The 21,789-nt window shown below is 34.5% G+C and overlaps 1 protein-coding gene across 5 annotated transcripts in view; it reads right to left on the reverse strand.

Annotated features, from left to right (window-relative positions):
• Nucleotides 1-21,789, reverse strand: part of LOC143255763 (protein grainyhead-like) — a 122,680-nt gene that overhangs the window by 31,391 nt on the left and 69,500 nt on the right. For all 5 annotated transcript variants that reach the window (XM_076511941.1, XM_076511940.1, XM_076511945.1 and 2 more), the window contains 3 exons: nt 10,117-10,386; nt 8,347-8,926; nt 6,855-7,259 (listed from right to left, as the gene is read on the reverse strand). In XM_076511941.1, the coding sequence (XP_076368056.1) occupies nt 6,855-7,259; nt 8,347-8,926; nt 10,117-10,386 (1,255 nt within the window). The remainder of the gene's footprint in view (nt 1-6,854; nt 7,260-8,346; nt 8,927-10,116; nt 10,387-21,789) is intronic.

Consider the following 21,789-nt stretch of genomic DNA (forward strand, 5'->3'; position numbering starts at 1 on the left):
GTGGTGATGACTAGCTACCTTCCCTCTAGTCTTACACTGCTAAATTAGGGACGGCTAGCGCAGATTGCCCTCGTGTAGTTTTGCGCGAAATTCAAAACAAACCAATCTATTGAGAGGAGGGATTTTCCAAGAAGCAATTTTCCTGATACCAGTTTCAGTAAATATTGCTAGCATTTGTAACCAAGGTGTTATATATGATTGCACTATTCGTTCGATATTTATATCTTATACACATCACGCCCTTAAAAATTACTAAAACAAAACTATCACCGCAGTACTGTGAGGCCGTGAAAATAATTGTACCATTGTAATCTTGGTAAAGTCCACTTATATTTATTCATTACAACATAATTGAACAATCACAAATAAAAAATGAAGTGTTACAACAACTCTCAGTTACCTCTCTGTTCAGGTGTCAAGAGTATTACATAATATTTTATAATTAAACGTTTTAAGACGCTAAAGTATTATTGAATCGTAATAAAATTAACAATACCAGAAACATCTCAACAAGGATTATTACTTTTACAATACTTGGTATTATTATTAGTAGTAATAGTGAACAATACAGCAGCACTGAATTTCTTGATAACCATAATATTATAATATGTTGGTTAGGTTTCCAATATTGTCTACATTTTTTTTAAACAAAGAGCACTTCTTCCTAGTCACATTAATTCTGTATGGTAAAAGATTACCAAGCTCTTACCTTTTATTTGCTAAGTGCAAATAACAATCAGATATTTACATTTCAATTTGTTGTATAACTAACGTATTCTAATAAGCGGGATTTTATGGTTAGTGATGAACTACGTATTATCCATTTTAGTTTGTACTTTAGTGCAAACTACACAATGGGCTATATGTGTTGTGTTCATTACGTGGAACCGAACCTAGGATTTTAACAATGGACACCGGGGAATTATTACTACCTAGTGGACAAATTTGTAACCTTCCAACTTAAACACCGTATACAGGCAGTGTAAAGTGTAGATGCATGCATATATACATCTATATAGGAATACCATATTAATGAACTGATTCTTAGAAACATACAAATTAAAAATATCTTATTCCTGTCAAAATGTACCACTGCTTCGTTGAGAACTAACTGTTAGATATGCTTGCAAAGTTGACAGAGCTACCTATCGAAGAATTGTGTTTTAAGAACAAGAAAACTAATTTAAAACAACATACACACACATATATATAATATTAACTGATTTAAAACATTGCATTTTCACACACGTCAAGTACTAGAATAAAAAATATCTAACGACAGTTCACTGACTGGTAACAAAAACACAAAAATATATGGTAGATTTCAGAATACCACCAATCGGAAATCACGTGAACAGCTAACAGGCCAACAAGACTAGTTTTTGGCCAATCAGGTACCACACCTTTTGTAATCAGATATAATGACAAAAAACAACTATGTTCAGCTGATTGCAACAGAGAAGTTTATATACAGTTGTATCACACCAGCCAACGCAGTAAGCACAGCTAAGTGCTCGAAGGCACTTGTAGCACACTTAGTGTATCTGTCTATAGTATTACTATGAGTTGTAAGGCTATCCTAGAGTCATTGAACTCATTCTGCTCTAGGTATGTTTTTGAAAGAGCTTCAACTCTTAAAGAGAAAGAACAAAACATACTGCATTTGTATTCTACGTATATTACATTTCAGTTCTTACTGAAGAAATGTTATGTATTCTACATAAGAGACTCACTGCATTAAACGCCAATAAAGAGACATGGCTATCCATTGCTTGTGCTCGTTGTGTCGGTAAAATAAATGATCTTGAACTTAGAAACTGATAAGAATAAAACACATATTCAAGCAAGACAGTTGATTTGTTAATTTAAGCTATGACTTGTTTGTTTGTTTGTTTTTGAATTTCGCGCAAAACTACTCGAGGGCTATCTGCGCTAGCCGTCCCTAATTTAGCAGTGTAAGACTAGAGGGAAGGCGGCTAGTCATCCCCACCCACCGCCAACTCTTGAGCTACTCTTTTATCAACGAATAGTGGGATTGACCGTCACACTATAACGCCCCACGGCTGGGAGGGCGAGCATGTTTGGTGCCACCGGGATCAGCTATGATCACAGTGACATGCTCAAAATAATCATACAAATAAACATTGGTAACAGAAAAAAGTGACAAAAGTGATTTCACTGTGTGCAAAAATGTCGAGATGGTATAATATAGCAGAATTTTCAGCCTTTGTGTAACATTGGCGTTTCTGGTGGCAAAGAGATAATTGTCGAATAAACAACCAAGTGTATATTTTTTTTTTTTTTTTTTTTGTAGCTCGATCGAGGGACTGCTCTTATAATTTGTTACATCTCTGGGTAAAAGCCTATATATATGAAAACATTAAGAAGAGACATATACATAAACAAAGCAATAACATATACAGAAAAGACAACGGAGGATATTTTACCGTCGGAATATAAAATAAAGCTAGAAATGACTGTTGAACAAAACTTTTATTTTTAAAAAGTGAATAAATGAATATATATATTATTATCTATCGTATAGAAAATCAATTATCTTGAAGGCATGGCATCCAGTTTGAACTTTACCTTATAACGCATAGGAAAAAAAGTGCAGTTTTCGTACTGTGCTCAGTGCTGAGTGTCCTTGATCGAAAGGTCCTTAGCTTCAACATCACGCATGATACGAGCCAGTGTACACCACATTTTGTTGACAGGTAACTAAGTACACAAAGAGTCCCTAGATGTACATGGCTAAGTGCTAATGTGATCTCACACACCGAGTCGTCTTAACGCATCAGTGATGGCTGCAAACTGAAGCGCCATTTCATCACACTTGATTATAGAAACAAAGTTTCCTGGCCATGGCACAGAACACAAAACTCGTGGGAGATGAATAAATGATTTATTTTTATCCATTCGCGATGTCTGTTATTAAAGGATGATACATGTATTTCGGAGAAGTACAGATTTGCTGACCTCTCTTATTCATTTATAGATAAAAGCCTGGATACACACGCCCAAACATAACTGGAAATACAGAGAAAACAGCACTAAAGTAAAAATTACATGGCCGTCAACCGTTAGGGTTTAATGTTAATACGTGATTCACTGGCTTTTACACATGAAGAACACCACTTGCATAATTTCCTTGCTTTAGAGCGAAATGGTGAAAAACTTATTGAATATGAATTAAGGCAAATAAAATATCAGTTAATTATTGTCTGTTGTCTTGGGAAAGAGCGTAAACCAAAACTGTGTACAGTACAACAGTTATAGAAGGTAAAACAAAAACAACAATACTCGATAATTACAATTACCACAGGTCCTTTCCTTTTTCATTTTGTTATTGTAGTTAGAGTTATGAAAGTGTGAGTATATATATACATACCAAAGGTGTGATGATACAGCGATACCATATAAGTATCATATCGTGAAGTTGCAATACGATTGTATCGATACGTTGTAGCTTCACGTAATTTAGCAAGTTTTCAGTAAACATTATAAGTCTTTTTCTACACAAGTATCAGAATTTATAATAAAGAATTTTTGTTTGAAACAATCATTCAGTAAAGAAAGATTTGTACTGGGTGCTACATGTTGCCTTAATTTATTTTATCAAAAATGTTTTGTTTTTGAATTTCGCGCAAAGCTACTCGAGGACTATCTGTGCTAGCCGTCCCTAATTTAGCAGTGTAAGAATAGAGGGAAGGCAGCTAGTCACCACCACCCACCGCCAACTCTTGGGCTACTCTTTTATCAACGAATAGTGGAATTGACCGTCACATTATAACGCCCCACGGCTGGGAGGGCGAGCATGTTTGGTGCGATCACAATTCGAACCCGCGACCCTCGGATTACGAGTCGAACGCCTTAACACGCTTGGCCATGCCGGGCCAATGAAAAACGTTACACGTAAAGTAACAATAACAAAATAGACATATATTAACTTTCTATTTTATTTTTCTTCTCATTTACAATTTAAATGATGAAATCTGAGAATATGAAAAAAAACTGTAAAGTGTGAAGTAGTAAAATAAGGCAATGCTAGTAATACAGATAATAAATTACAGACAAGACTGTCGAACTCTGTAACAAACCGTAGGTACAATTTTCGTATCGTATGGGGTACTACGATGAGATACGCACCCCTAATATATACAAATACGAAATAAATAGTTTTCTTCCGATGAACCTTTACACGACAAAAACAAAATGTCTATAATTCCTTCTTAATCTTTAAGTTACCAATGTTCCAAGTACATAGGTGTTTATATATATATATAGTTAAAAATTGGATCCATAGCATTTACAAGAATAAATGCCCAGTCCTTTATTGGACTATCAAGTCGATTAGCTCCGCATACACAGATTAAATACTGAAACTTGAAACATTATCCCAATATTTAGTTTTCTTTCCAACAAACAAACACGATGCATTAGAAAATATACCCTATTTCAGATAAGAGGCAGCATAGGGCGGTTACCCAGAAAGTTGTCGGTGACATTATTCACGGTGGCATTGCATTCAAAATAGTTCATGCATAATGGGATAGGGCGTGCGGTTTGATTGGACAGAGCAAGGAACATTGTAGTATGTGGTCAACATTGATATTTCTGTTCGTGTTCCGACACCTTAGGCTTAACTAATAACCACGTATTCAGGTTAATCTGATAACGGCGGAAAAACACAAATAACAGTAATAACTTTGGTCTGGGCAGAACCAGTGACACGTATGGTGGTGCCTGAAGGATGGTGGTTAAATGTCATTCAGGTCCAACACCATCGTACTGTTTAAAATGACTAAAAACGTTTCGATTCTTCATAAAAACAAACTTAGCAATATATTTAATGTACTTCAAAACTAAAATGTTAATAATTATTATTTGTATTTTTAAACAGTTCTTTGAAATGAAAAACATTCATTACAAAAAGTTAATTAAACAAGACTTATAATTAACTTAACACTTTTCAGCGTAATTTATTTCACAAAATCAGCACTTTTTTAAATAACTTTTTAAAGTCATGTTACAGAATAATTATAGAGCATTCTCTATTTATGATTACAGCTATGTACTGACTGCAAATATATATATAAATTTTGTTTAAATTTCGCACAAAGCTACTCGAGGGCTATCTGTGCTAGCCCTTCCTAATTTAGCAGGGTAAGACTAGAGGGAAGGCAGCTAGTCATCACCAGCAACCGCCAATTCTGGGGCCACTCTTTTACCAACGAATAGTGGGATAGACCGTCATATTATAATGCCCACACGGCTGAAAGGGCGAGCACGTTTGGCGCGAGGAGGATGCGAACTTGCGACCCTCGGATTACGAGTCGCACGCTTTAACACGCTTGGCCATGCCGGGCCGTATATATAAAAAAATAGTACAGTCTATTGTATGTTCATGTAAATAGTTCGCAGAAGTGTGGCTGGATCTTCACCAAAATTGGTGTGGAGATTCTTTAGGCCCAAGTGAGGTGTATATAAATTTTCAGTTTTGCGCTTTTATGGGTATGTTTCCCCTTTTTATTACTACTACTTCATCTTCTGTGAATAGATCTTAACCAAATTTGATGTGAAAGATCATTGGCTCAATACAAATTTTAAATTTTACGTTTTGCGAATCTTATTGGCGTTTCTGAATTTTGTACCATTACTTTATCCTATGTCGATGAATCTTCACCAAATTTGGCATGAAGGTTTATCATGGAGGTTCACACAAACTTGCGGTTTCACATTTGTGTTTTACAGTTTTTATGGGCATTTTACGCATTATTTTACAACTACATATGAGGGAAGCAACTTTCCATGTCTTAAGATAACCTTTCATTTATCACGATTTTACATAACTTTCGTCCAGGGAAGGAGTACTCCAGCTAATATATACACACATTGTAGGCGTAACATCTTATTCACCCAACACGGACTATGTACACTGCCGCAGTGATCTTCGTGACAAAGCTTCCCTTTTGTTTCTCGTAAAATTGTGAAAACAGAAGTGCATTCCTTGTACTTTTCCTTCATGATTTCAGACATTAATTTTTAAAATATTTATATTTTTAAACAGAGCCTTCAAATACACGTGTAACTTAAAGAATAACAAAAGTGAAAATCGCCCACTAAATCCAGTCATCGAAACGTTGTAAATACAGTTCACAAATATATGAAATATGTTAAACTGAAAAAAACGACCGAAAATTGACTGCCAGATTTTAAAGCAAATACCAAATGAATGATGGTGAATGCCTAAGGTCTAGTTTTAAAAATAAATGTTTATGTAATAATCAGAGCCAACAGTTTTATAAACTAAGTTAAATTATCCACCCAGTGGCACAGCCGTATGTCGGCGGACTTACAACAAATATAAACCACGTTTCGGTAACCGTGGTAGGCATTATGTAGTTTTATTGAATTTTAACTTTTGAAGAGTTAAAAAGCTGGGAAGTGGGTTTAAGTTACTGTCAGTTTATTGTTTTTGTGTTGAATTTATTTTTTTCTCAAATAGCTCAAATATTTGCTTTTTTCTCTTTCATCAGAAAACATGTAAAACGCAATAGCTGGGTCTATAATTAGCTCTGAAATCGATCAAGAAATGGAGCTTTGAGCTAGAAACGAAAACAAAACTTTCAGTTCATTTTATGAACGGCTGTGATGCCACAACTAAAAGGTATAATTATAGCATTATATTATTTATTGAAAATTATGAAAAATTATTAATAATATATTTCGCAACACTATTAGCACACGTTTATATCCTGTAGCGTTATATGTATATAAACTGGAATTTTCCATGCTGCACTAGAGGGAGAGATGACATAAATGTTGTCGTCGTAAAGTTGAAGTAAACTTACCTGAGGGAGACCAGCGCCATCTCTTGGTGTGATTGTGGCTTCTCCAATTCCACTGTCAGGGGAAGGAAGGTCAACGGTTAACCCATGCAAGCCTGTTTTGTAGCTGCTGTTCTGGCGGATGTATCGGTCAACAAAGGCTACGTTTTCGACAGTGTCAGAATATGAAGCAATATGTTGGCGACCGGTTTGACACTGTTCCGTAACCGGAGAACCAACATAAGCATACAAATCTTTGTAGTAATCCGTAGCGGTCAGTGTATAAACAGTGGACCCTGATGTCCGGCTGGCCAGGGAACTCTGGGCGATGTACTGTGGCACAGTGACCACAGCATTGGCAAGGACACTATATTGTCCGACGCCTAAAGGCTCATATCCGGACTGTGACGATGTAACGTCAGGGAACACCTATAAGAATATGGAATATCTATATCTTTAACAAATATAGGACTTAAAGCTTAATGTTTGTTTGTTTTTGAATTTCGCGCAAAGCTACACGAGGGCTATCTTCGCTATCCGTCCCTAATTCAGCAGTGTAAGACTAGAGAGAAGGCAACTCTTGGGCTACTTTTTTACCAACGAATAGTGGGATTGGCCATCACATTATAACGCTCACACGGCTGAAAGGGCGAGCATTTTTGGTGCTATGGGGATTCGAACCCGCGACCCTCAGATTAAGAATCGAACGCGCTAACCACCTGGCCATGCCGGGCTTTGAGCTTATTCCAAGCATTATTTTTTTAAGATAAAACGTTGTAGAAATATAGCGTGATGATACTGGCGTGAAGAAACCAAATGATGAACTTTGTAGTTTGCTTTTGTGTCTCTTTGGAGTTTTAATTATTTTTCTTTTTGTCATGGACCTGGCATCACCAGGTGGTTAGGGCGCTTGACTCGTAATCTGAGGGCCGTGGGTTCGAATCCTCATCACAGTAAACATGCTCGTTCTTTCAGCCGTAAGGAGATTATAATTAACGGTCAATCAAACTATTCGTAGGTTAAAAAGTAGCCCAAGATTTGGTAGTGAGTGATGATGCCTAGCTGTCTTCCCTCTGGTCTTACACCGCTAAATTAAAGACGGCTAAAGCAGATAATTCTCATGTAGCTTTTTTGAGCGAAATTCATAGAGCAAACAAACAAACTTTATCTTATGTTAAGCAGCAAAAAGATCTTTATAACTGTTTTATATAACGTAAAATAGTACACGCTTTTATCCAAAGATAATTGCATTATCTTTCAAATAAATAGAAAATAAATAAATGTAAAACGGACAAAAAAAAAAAAAGATATTATGTCTGATTATATATTAAGAAACATTTAATATTCTGTTTTAGCACAGTAATAGTGTGCAATTATTTGAACTTAAGAAAAATCAAGTTAATTAGAAATAGAAACAAAAAACATTAATTAATTGTAAAAAACTTTTGAAAATACTGAACAGTATTTTTTTAATGTGCTATTTGTTACTCACTACATAACAAACGTGCTTACTAACCTGAGCAGAACTATACGACTGTGCTACGCTGGGTATCACTGTGGCGCTCTGGGGTTGAGGAGTTCCAGTCTGAATTTCTCGAGCTTTGCTAAGATCTGGGGAGCTTCCCCCTGTAACTGTAGCCAAATCTATGGCTTGGCCAGGAGACTTGAGTTCGGAAATTTGAGAGGTCACGGTCAGGGGTGACGGGTTCTCTTGCTTCACCTGTACTACTACAGGAATTGCGGTACTTGTCTGATTCGAAGAAGGGTCTCCTGGAGAGAGGGCACTATCTCCATTTTGTAAAGACGAAATTAGTGAAGGAGTAACAGATTTAACCGGATCGTGCTTGTTGGAATCCGGAGAATCCGGTTTGCTCCCATTCACCAACGGTAAAGTGCTGGTCAGTTCTTCCGGTTCTCGCTTGACAGAGACGTTGTTCAGATAAATATCCATTTCTTCAGCTCTTGTGCCTGACGTAAGGGTGCTCGCCACGACCGACGTCACAGTTTTCATGTGAGGCCTTGGATGTGGCTGTTGTGCTGAGTGAAGAATGGTGGAAGCTATGGTAGTAGTTCCTATGGGCGATGTGACAGCGGTGCTGAAATATATTCAAAATAGGGTATCGACAAACATCACGCTAGGTGTAAAAATATGAAAGACTCCGTTGTTTTCTTAACTCAAATCTTTAAAAGAATCGTGATTGATGCTATATTTATAATATATTAACAAAGGAATTTTAATGTAGTTATAATATTATTCACACATCCTTTCAATTCTAATGTTAAAACTTTTAAAGTAAAATTAAATATATCAACAAACATGTAAAACTTAAAATTCTATAAGTTACTAAAAATTATGTTGAAAGCAAATTTAAAATATTCTTAAAAGTAACTCCAGTATTTACTCATTTTCAACATTATCTGCTTAACAGCTAAGTATATGTCCTCTTGGACATTAACTCAAATTATTATTATATAATCCTGTATTATATATCCCATCATACATCGTGCACCAAAGATTTTTACTATATTTCATAAACACTAAATTATTCTTTGCAAACAAAAGTACCCACCCCCCAATGACGGAAAAGGTTTAAGCTAATAATCAGCTTAAATTATTTTGTGGACTTTAAAAAAATTAATTGTGTTGCACTCTTGGTTTCACTCAGATCCAAAGCCCTGAGCTAGATATACTGGTCATCGCGAAAAGTAATTGCTGACCATTTTATTCATGCTAAGGGCTACTCAACAATAACATACAGTGAATCTACATTTTAATTCTTTAAGTTAGGTCACATTTTGAAATGTGAATGATAGTGTGACTAGTTCATAATAATTTAATTAAGAATATCCGACTTTCAAAATAAAATTTGGCATCAACATTATTAATACCTGTTATCCTGTCAGGTGAATGCTGACCTTTTTTTTTTTTTTTTGTCCGCGTGCCTAGCTTTCCAAACGGGAGACAGGCAAGCATTCGGAGAAACAGACACCAGGGTTCGCAATATATATAAGATCATGTTTACTTTCATAACACAAAATTTTCGCTTACATTGCTTGCCCCAGTTACAAATATTGTGTTGTGCTCTACTGTTTGCATTCAAAACACAGACACTATACCATCTTCTGCTCTGTTTACATTCAAAACATAGAAACTCTATATTCTACTGTCTTTAGGCTCATGTTATAAACACGGGTATACCATGTTTACATATGTAACACAAAACAACAGTATATTCTACAGTGCTAAAATTCATAAGGAAACACTGGACTATCTCCAAAATTTTACCTCCATATTTCTGGTAGAGCTGAGTACTTTTCCATTAGGGATTTGTCTCCCTTTTCCATTGGAGGAAGCTTGTAGTATTCATACAACAGTCCTATATTTGAACTTTGTTCTTCACCCCCACCGCTAATGTTCAACATGGCTGTAGTTGCTGCTGTCAAAGGATGCTCGTAATACGCTCGCCAACTTTCGTCTCCTTCGGGCATATCCGACATGCGTTCGGATGTTGCCGATCTTGTTCGGACCAGTGCCTCGGTCACTTCCTCGGTTTCACTTTAAGAAATAATAATATCTTGAACAAAATAATAGTACTTGTATCAAAACATGTTATTTTGGGGATTTACTTTTTCAACGAAGTTTTAATAACATTTTTCAAACTTCATTCTCTTTTTTAAGTTTGCAGAGTTGAGTAACTAATACTATTTAAATGAAAATGTAATATTTAATAGGTAATTTATTTTTTATTTATTTTAGAGTAATTATTGTATTTTCAATGTTTTGCTACATGAAAAATACGTTAATAGAAATTGTACAGTTGTGTTTAGGTTCCAAATAATAAATTAAACTACTATTAATTTAAAAAAAATAAAAGTCGTGCTATGTTAAAGGAATACTATAATGTATTAAACCTGCTCAAACTACATTGAAACCAAAATTAAAGACAATTACATTTGTTGAATTCCACACACATGAGCACACAATTATATAGATGTTGATTATGACATAGACAGTTTCTTATTTTCCACAACATAAACTTATTTGAGATACATAGTTATCATCAAACGAACAAAAGTAAAAACTGTTAGAAGGAGTTTCTGGAATGAGATTTCCAGATTTTATATACAAAAAATTGTCCTGAATTTTGAAGTACTCTTCATAGTCTGGAAAAACTGGAAACGAATTAAATCAGAGTAGAATATAACATATAGTGACGATGTTATTATGAAATAATTAATAATGTTATTTTAATCATAGAAATTCCCAAAACATTAAATAAAATACTTTGGTAATTATCAAATTTATTATTATTTTTGAGCAAAAATTGGCAAAACTTCATTAATTTTACTAAAACTTAGACTAGAAATTAATTTTTGCAGCTGGACATTTGGTGTTTAAGGTTAATCTAATGGAATCCCAAGATCTGAAGTAGTAATGCTACAGCATCACCCAGTGTATATGCAGTTGGACTGTTGCAACTACAGGAGAGTCCAGTGTGTGTGTTATTTTACTATAACTAGCCTAGTGCAGATTTATGCAACATGTATGTTGTTAAGTAGTAACTAAGTACTACAGAACCATCAAGTGTATATGTAACTGGACAGTAGTTTTTTTATATATATATAATTACAAAAAATCATGTATTTTGTAACTTACGTTCTTGAAATGTGACTTGTAAAAGCTTCAGGTATACAATGACCATTAAAAGGACACGTAGAGTAAGTTACGTTCTTGGACAGTAGCTGATAAAAGGTTGTGGTGCATATACGGTAGAACACTGATTATATCGTCTTAATCCGTTTCTTCATTATGATGTCTTATATTGAAGTATAACAAACATCCCGATTATATCCCTGTATTACTCGAGCGTATTGCCATCCTTTGTTTTCACATCACCTCATTATTTAGTCATTCATATTATAATCTTCTTACGTTATCTTCAGTCTAATCATTTAATTTAGATAGACTAGATTTACATAACAAGTTACTCATTATCTTTTAACTTCACATAAGTGTTGTTTTTTTCCAGTTGTATGAAAAATACATTTCCATGAATGTGAATGTTCCTATAGATAATTTTGCTTTCATGAACAATCCTAGATAAAATCTAATCTGGACACACCTGTTGATCCGATCTTCGTACTTCTAAACGATCAACAGAAATTAAATAAAACAGGAAACTTTGTCGCCCACCAGAGGGCGAGGGTAGAGATAAGAGAGGCGGTTAACATGAATGTATAGGAACAAGTCATGGTAAGAGGTGTGAGTCTATCAGGTAAAGATTGGATAGAAGTAAAATAATTTACTAATTGTTTATTTGTTTCACATATTCGCGCAAAGTTAGCCAACCCTACTTTTGAGTTGCCAACTTGAGGGAAGGCAGCTCGCTTGTCCATAGCGCCTGCTGCCAACTCTTAGATTACTGTAATTGTATAATTGGGTTAAAACCGCCACTTTTATAACGCATCCTCGACCCACAAGTGCAAATCAAGAGCCCCTGGATTCGCAGTAGATTATGTAAATTATGTAAACCATTACGCTTCGCCTGATCCATCTTACTGAAGCAGAACAAATAGGAAAAACAATGATATAACACAAGAAAACTGTTTTCATAGGAATTCGTGTTATTTACTAAAGCGTTTTAAAACAAAAAATGAATGGCTGATACAGAAAATCGAGTTCCGACTCAACCAATTATCGCAATATAAAAATAAAATCTGAGTAACGAATATATCAAATAAAACAACTTTTGTAAGTAAGTATCAATAACAGAACTAAAAAGGTAACTTGTATTTTAATGAAGCTAAGAATGCCCTGATTTAGTAGTTACTAACGAGATTTCCAAACGTGTACTTAATATCGCACGAGATTCATATCAAACCTAAACCTACGTACTAAGCTAAGAAACCTAAATAATTTTTATAAATGTAAAACTTAATAACAATATTATTTAAAATCGTTTAGACGTAACAATTAATAAAAGTAATTAAATTAGAGCTATTGAAGGAAAAACGTCGTTAGATGATCAGTTCAAGTGATAAAAAGAAAAAACATGAAACAAAGAACTACGAGTTTCCACGTGACTAGGCATAGCCTAGAAGTTACCGTATGAGGATGTCGGTCGAAAGGTCAGAGTTCAAGAAGACGTTCCGCTGAACCCGCTCCACACTCCCATCTATGAGCGCATCATAAAAATAATAGTTAATCCCGTTATTCGGTTAAAATCGCCAGATAAATCTCTTCTAGTTTCAGTCTTTTCTCTGGTTGGTATTTTAAAATTAGAAACGGCTACACTTGAACCTTAGAGGACTCTGACTCGGCTGTTTAAACCTACGTGCGCGTGGGTACCAATTAGATTGAAAATTTCATTTCGGAATGGACTTAGCGAGCGAATAATTAATAGAAAGCTTATCTAGAATACTGAAATAAATATTGTGTGTAAAAATATATTGATTTTCAATACAGCTTTCATGGTTAAAAAATACATATTTTCGAATAAATGATGCGATACGAGTTTTATGCCACTTTCAAAAGCAGTGTAGAATTATGACCTTTGCGTTGTATGAAGCGTTATACACTGATATTTAACCAAACATTGAATAATTCTCTTTTAAAACACCGTTTACTAATTCTAAACTAATTGTTCAGCAATACATCTCTCGTAGTTAAGACGGTAGACTCCGTTCCATCAAACATGCTCGTTCTTTCAGCCCGGAGGCGTTATAATGTTACGGTCAATCCCATTATTCTTTGGTAAAAGAGTAGTACAAGAGTTGGCTATGGGTGACGACGGCGACAACTAGCTGCCTTCTTTCTAGTTTTTCACTGTTAAATTTGGAACGACTAGTGCAGATAGCCTTCGTGTAGCTTTGCGCGAAATTCAAAACAAGCCCCAAAACCCAAGACAGTAGAAAATCAATAGGAAATCTAATCTTGCGTCCTTTGCAAACATCAAAAAGTATTAAACAAGGAAAGAGAAATAGATAGGTCGACTGACAAGCAGACAAGTAGATAGGTGGGAGAAAACTAGTTTCAGCAGAGAGAGTTGTAAAACAAAACCTGCAAGAGTAGTGGAGTATGTAAAATCCCACCTCTGCGGTTATGTTAGATTCCCACCCTATTTTTCTAACAAGATATAAACTTTCCACAATATTTTCAGGGTCAGTTACAAATCTTGTATTACAGGTGACCTGATCATTCTCTACTCTACCAACAATATTACCATTCAATACCAAGTGAGTAAATTCAAACAGCAGCTAATCATGCTATCAATGCACTTTTAATAATGTATCAATCAAATCTCTAAGTTTAAACATTAGGGAATAAAAGGAATGGATGAGTGTCCTTTGAATAACTCAGTGTTTCACAAATCACAAGAAATTGCTAAGATGTACTGTTTTATATGACATAATAGTACAAGGGAAGTTTAAGCTACATTAACGTGAAGTACTCATATATATATATTTAACTGTTTAGATTTTTTAAGACGAATACGGTATTATGACAAAAGTAACAACGGAAACACTAAATAATATTACATGGAAAGATTAACATGCACATAAAAGTACGTTATTTCTGTCAAGTTAAAAACTTGTTGCCCCAGCCCCGAAAGATTCGAAAACTGATAAATGTGATTTTTCTTTTTCTTCAGGGAATGTGGCCCTACTGTTTACAGTAAAAGACAACAAAAGCTGACGTAGATTTTAGAGTATACAAGTTCAAACTTCAATTATTGGAACAAAATATTAATACAGTAAGAAAAATATTATGGTCTATTAGCCAAGATTTGTGCTTAAACGTGTTGTAATAAAGAAACTGTTAAAACAGAGTCTCGAACAGTGATGACAGTATGTCGCATTAACATACAAGAAAGTATTTCGTTTGTTTGTTGTAATCCATCTTAGAATATAGGATTTATAATTGATACGAAGTTGTTCTTTTACACGTCTTTAGTCTTCTGCCTTTGAAAAATTCACATTTTATGGACGAAGAACCACAACATTAGTGTAACATAGCGAAGTACTAAATCAACAAACAATCTGACATTTTTAGTTGAAAAACAAAACAAAGTATGACAACTAAGTAATTTAACATTGTAAATGTCATCAAATTATTTATACACCTAAATCAAGAGATGATATTATCTGAAGTTGATTACTTTCAGAAAAAAAATATTTCGCAAAAGTGTTTTTTTTTTTTTTTGTCTGGTTCAATGACAAAGTTTACAGCCCAGTGAACTTTGGATCTGGTTTTCAAGTCACACTGCAGCACTATGATTAGCGCGCCATCTAGCTAGCGGATGAATCCCCATTATTCACAGAAAAAAAAAAAAATTCTACCTGTTGAGATAGGCTATGTCGTTGTATTCACGAGTCTAAACATGCAGCCAATCAGAGGGCATTAGGTATTAAGTAGTGATTTCGCCGGGCGTAAAACAGAATAAAATCCTGCACTCAAACTAGCTGATACTTATTCCCCAAATCATAAAGATCTATTACAAGAAAAATGTGTGGTGATGGAGAACGTCGTATTTAAAAGATATATACATATATGTATATATTTTTTTCTTGCTTTTCAACATTTCTACACAGAGCAAAAGTTACAATTAAATATAGACGTGTCTTAACAGTAAGTGTAAATTACTACACATGTACATTAGTTTAGAGATGTAACCACAGAGCTATTTTTAATGGCATTCACCAGAATCATTACAATCCAGAAAGTATTTTAAACAAACTGCTTGTTTTTGTTTTTAAACGAACAGAAGATAAAAATTCCAGAAATATTCAGCTTCATTTCTTGATTATGAGGATCCTCTGGAGTCCAATACTTATCTAGAATGTTGAAGTTAGTATTGTGCTATGCTCCAATGGTGTACACTGGTACCTCCAGTGACGAAATAATAAAGTGTGCATTGAATTTCAGGTTTTCGCGAATCATGTTATATATTACAAGAAATATACGTACAAAAACCTCAAGAAAAGTGATAACTGTACCAGCAAGAAAAGGTGGTCGGTTACGTTACCATAAAATTCAATGTGTATTCACCGTAGACACGTTCATTCGGTAAATATATAAAACTGTTGATATACATGATACCCAACATCTGATGATCGGCTATGTTGATACAAAATTAAAAGTGTGTTTGGAGTAAAATAATTCAGTAAACAATTGTTTTAGTAATGCTCTTAATTGAGAAGTTGTTTCATCTACTTTCATTTATTCACTTTATCTGATAGTTCAATACTCAGTGTTTCTCGATTTATATACACTTTATATGATAGTCGGATACTCAGTGTTTCTTGATTTATATACACTTTATCTGATAGCCCAATACTCAGTGTTTCTTGATTTATATACACTTTATCTGATAGTCGGATACACGATGTTTCTCGATTTATATACATTTTATCTGATTGCTCGATACTCAGTGTTTCTTGATTTATATACACTTTATCTGATAGCCCGATACTCAGTGTTTCTTGATTTATATACACGGTAACGATCATTTATGTTTAATACTTGTACTCTTTCTCAGATAACTAACAAATATTGATCTTAACATGAAGATAGAAACTACCTCATATAAAAATAACGTTGAATATTACGTAAACATTTACCTTGTCTGTCAGACTTCAACTTTATATAATTAGTACATAGTTCCGCCTGATTAATTTGTTAATCAACATTTATAGACTGATAAATAAAATGAATGTTAAGCAGGCATATAATTATTGTTTACTTAAATACAAAAAAGACTAAATCCTTTTAAAAATAAAAGATTCATTTACGATCATTTGGAGCATGTCACAGTCAGGTACATAGCTAAAAGTACTTATATAACCCTCTATGATGATGGTATTTCAAAGATTTTTATAAAACAAATGCAGTAATGATTATTTTTGGTTATAAATATAGTGTGAAACTACTTACTTATATTAGTTATTAGAAACAAAAGTCGACCTGCATGGCCAGGCGGTTATGGCGCTTGACTCGTAATCCGAGGGTCGAGAGTTCGAATCCCCGTCACACCAAACATGCTCCTTCATTCAGCCGTGGGGCGTTATAAAGTTACGATCTATCCCACTATTCGTTGATGAAAGAGCAGCCCAAAAGTTGGCGGTGGGTGGTGATGACTAACTCCCTTCCCTCTAGTCTTACACTGCTAAATTACACTGCTAGCGCCGATAGCCCTCGTGTAGCTTTGTGAGAAATTCAAAAAATAAACAAACAGGCAAAAGTACCCGTTCCCAGTGATGGGGAACGTTTAAGTTAACCTATCGGTTTAAATTATATCATGGACTTTATAAAGGTTAACTGTGTTACACTCTTGGATTCACACAGAGCCAAAACTCTGAGCTGATTTTATCGTCCACAGCAAAAATTAATTGTTAAATATTTTAGTTATGCTAAGAGCCATTCAACACGGTAAACCTATATTTTAATTCTTTAAGTTACGTCAGATTTTTAAACATTAAAGACAGCGTGATTAAGTCCTAACAACTTATTTATCCTGTTTCCAAAATAAAATTTGACATCAACATTATCAATACCTGTTATCCCGTCATTTCAAAAGTGAATGTTGCTCTTTGTCTGCTTTTCAAACAGGAGAAAAAAGTATTCTCAGACAGACGCCATGGTTCCAATATACATACGATCAACAGCGTCGAGAGCAGAACTACGTGTAACGACAGTACAACGATAATGTTTGGAACACGGTATAGAATCGTGAATAAATTTGCATTAAATGTGTTTAAAAATCACTGTATCAAAAGGTCGTATCGAAAGTGACGGTATGTTACAACGCATATTGGCTTCAGTTCTGTCTACTCTGTTAGTTCGTACTGCGGTTTCGCTTCAAATTCTAATTACCACAAAGATACATTAAAACCCAATCTGTATGTTTCCGGTCGGTCCATCTTGTAAAATAATTTTATGCATAATATCATAGAGGACGAGAAAGGTCAAAATTAAAGTAAGAATACTAGTGTATTTAATACGCTCTTCTGTGGCGAATAACCGCTCATTTCACAGCAAAGAAAATAGCTTGGCCTGTATGAGTGAGCCAAGTGTCACTGGATGTGACCTATAAACTCTCATCAACTGATGTTTTCAATAAAGGTAAGTTGTTGCTTTTTTTTTTTAGATAAAATGACCTCGAGGCCAAAATTTTGCTTACGTCCCAGTAATAATTATGTTCACATGGCAATTTACTCTAAAGAACACCTACATGTGATGGATAACCTTTAACACGCGCGTGTCAAATAATCTGACGACAAAACAACAGCGAGATAGGCTTGAATGCAACAACAGTATTCGTTGGTATTTACCAGGAAATAAAGTAACTGTGTTTGTTTGTGATAAATTACGCTGAAATCTTAAGCATTAATCACTAATTGTAATAATCTGTAAGCCTTCCTTGAACATTCAACAAACTGTAGTCCTTATTCAACGAAGCGTATTTATGCGTCATTGCAAAGTTGGAAGAGATTCTACCAGCACAACATTGTTCATTTTGGATAGGCACGAAGATTTGTTTATCAGAACCTTTTTTGACGTCACGCAAGAGATTCTGTTAAGTGTTTCACACTGTATTACGATAAATAAAAAAAAATGCATTTACTATGGTACCACGTGAAATTATAGAACGAGAGAGTGAATAACACCAATCAAAACAACGGTTCCTTAACCAAGCATTAAGAATCATCGCTAAACCATCATAAGGGATATAGAAGTTGTACGCTCACTGATAGACGGCGCCACGAGCGTACGTTATAAACTGGCAAAATCCTTAAAATGTACAGGAACCATTGTGGAACAATAGAACTTAGTATATCCTTACTCTTGTAAACGAGGTTACTCTTGCTAAGGTGAAACACTCATTTATACAAATCATTGCCAAAGACTCACAGAGAGATGAAGTTGTAAATTGTGCAGTGTTTTCAAAAATGTCATTGTTTGGAGTTACTTCAAATCAAGGGTTTTGTTTAAGTACATGACAAATATTTACCATAAAAGACCACATTCAAGCAATATTCAAAGTATACGAAATGTCAAAAGAATATGTTACAATATAGTACACTTACCATTTAATCACTAAATTAAGTTTTTTGAACAGTTAAAACTTTCAAGTATTAATCGTGTCGTATAAAATTTGATTGTTGTCTAGAAGAATAACAGACAAAAGTGTTTTACAGTTCCGGTATTAATATTGTGTGAACATTTGGAAGGCACTCCTCATGGGAACGACTCACGCAGTTTCACGAGTCTATCATGTCAGCCAATAGGGATCCTGCTTTAGACAGTAAAGTTGAGTGACCGCATGCTTGCGTAATCAGGAAAAGAAAGACAGATTGGGGTTTAGAGATCGAACAGATCTGATAAAGATACAGCCCGTAAATTACATGATCGAACACTCCAGTTACGAAGTGTAAGGTAATAAGTCGAGATTATGAATGTTGTTATTGATCCAAAGAGCAGAGAAAGTTTAAACTGGAAATGAAAGACATAAGATTGGTTCATTAGGCCTATCTAAATGTTCCGTCAGCTTCTGAAACGTGTACAAAAATATTTTTGTCACACGAAAAGACATGATAATTGTCAAGAGTTATAAAAGTTATACGTAGAAAAAAAAATTTTCAACTATTCTAATATCACGTTAATAAGAATAGGCAATTTGTCATTGTGTAGAAAACTACATAGAAAGTAGATAAGGTGTTTGACAAGATGTTAGAACAAGGAAGAACGTAATAGATATATAGGTTTTGTTCAAAATCATAGTCAATCACTTCAATTTTCTGTATTAAAAACACGCAAAGCAAACTGTAAATCCACCGCCTGAAAAACGTCTCATACTGGACTATTCTAGATACAACAAAGGATAATGCCTAGGTTTCTTAATTTCGCTTTACTTACATGCGCGTGACAGAACTTACTGTTTTACAGATTTGAAGAAAACTGATATAAGTAATAATATTTATAAAATATGACAAAAACTATCTACATAAACTTTGTAACTTAGAAATGATACTATAGAATATATATATATGAACAGCTCTGATATTCTCCCATCTACTATTGTTCGGGTCCGGAAGGGCCAGGTATTTAACGCGCTCGACTCATAATCCGAGGGTCGCGGGTTCGAATCCCCGTTACACCAAACATGCTCGCTCTTTTAGCCGTGGAGGCGTTTTAATGTGACGGTCAATCCCACTATTCCTTGGTAAAAGAGTAGCCCGAGATTTGGCCGTGAGTAGTGATGACTAGCTGCTTTCTCTCTAGTCTTACACTGCTAAATTATGGACGGCTAGCACAGATAGACCTCGTGTAGCTTTGAGCGAAATTCAAATAAACAAAAACAAACATTTATTGAGCATTTTATGCTGTGCCTTCAACAGTATTCACTCTCGACATAAATAACAAATTGATCACATGAACAGGGTATGTGATGCCCTAGTATGACTCATCCTATATTATATGTTCCTAGGAATGTCATCAGCTTATTGGTACTTGTTCGTCTACAGCTTCTTAACATCCTGCTTTAGAAACGGCCTCATCATTGTCACTTTGATAACCAAGCTGTGAGTAAATACGTGTAAATGTTTCGGATGTAGTTGGAAACAGTCTAAATGCATAAAATAGGATTTGTATTTAAATTAACTTGCCAATACAACAACATCTCGAAGTCGAGATTCCTTTAGGAGTCTACTAAGACCATGAAAACGGGTCCTTTTTTTTGGTTTTATTCAAAATGGTGCAAGTTTTTCCATGTGTTTCCAATGATAATGTTTTTACCAACTGTTTATATTGTACTATTATTGGAAAATGGTTTAAATGAGTGTTATTTTAAAAATAAAAACCCCACCCCAGTAGCACAGCAGAATATCTGGGGACTTACAACGCTAGAAACCGGGTTTTGATACCCATGGTTGGCATAGAACAGGTAGCTTATTGTGTATTTTTGTGCTTAACTATATATATATTGGCTATAGTAATATTTTCACTTCATATCATCAAGTCTCATTAGCTAATGTTCTTTATCAAATTAAAAAATGCTACCAAAGGTGTTTAACTGGTTAAAAGTTCTCAAAAACATAAGAAAATAATGTATTTTGTCCTCCAGCCTACTGTACCTTTGCACAGAATCTCTCATGTGGCTGTAATTGGTTTTAAACAGGCGTTTCCATTGAAGATAACACTTTCATCAATCCGCAGTACACTCATGAGATAGTATTGCTGATCAACTTGAGGAAGAAATTCAACAACTAGAAGATAAAATGAAACATCGCAACGGAAGACTGGATCTTTTTATTTAACACCAAAGTCTTCGTTATTCAACCTTTTAAAGTGTATTGTCACCTACTTTGATAGGTTAATGTCAAAAAGTTGTTGTTTATTATTAAGCATAAAGCTACACAAAGGGCAACCTGTGCTCTGCCAACCATGGGTTTTGAAACCCGGTTTCTAGCAGTATAAATTCGCAGATATACTGCTGTGCCACTGAGGGGCAATGTCAAGAAGAGAAAGTACTTTAGGTAGGTATTATAAGAATATAATAACATGTATGTTAATAATATATATATCATGGCAAATGTTGTGCGAAGAACTGGTAAAGAAGTGACATCAAGACATTGAACTTGGGTTTACCTAATAACTTCTAATTGTTGTTATTTTTTTCACACATTGGCATTTATTTGAAGGTGCTTAAAAAGAAAGTTTTTAATTGGAAAAAAATGGCATAACTCATGTCGAATTATTTGCGGGTTTTAACAGTAAGGGTTTATATTATGAAATTGGTGAGGTCGGTCATGTTATAGCAAACTGCATTTATTTTAATATTCATGTTTTTTTCCGAGCCGTTATTCTTTATCACTGTTGTCAAAACTTATCAAATTTTTATTAGATAATTCGTGAATGTAAACAGATATACATTTCCAAAATTCCTTAATTTATTGTACA

This window comes from Tachypleus tridentatus, chromosome 7 (assembly GCF_004210375.1).
Source record: "Tachypleus tridentatus isolate NWPU-2018 chromosome 7, ASM421037v1, whole genome shotgun sequence".
NCBI classification, from domain to species: domain Eukaryota; kingdom Metazoa; phylum Arthropoda; class Merostomata; order Xiphosura; family Limulidae; genus Tachypleus; species Tachypleus tridentatus.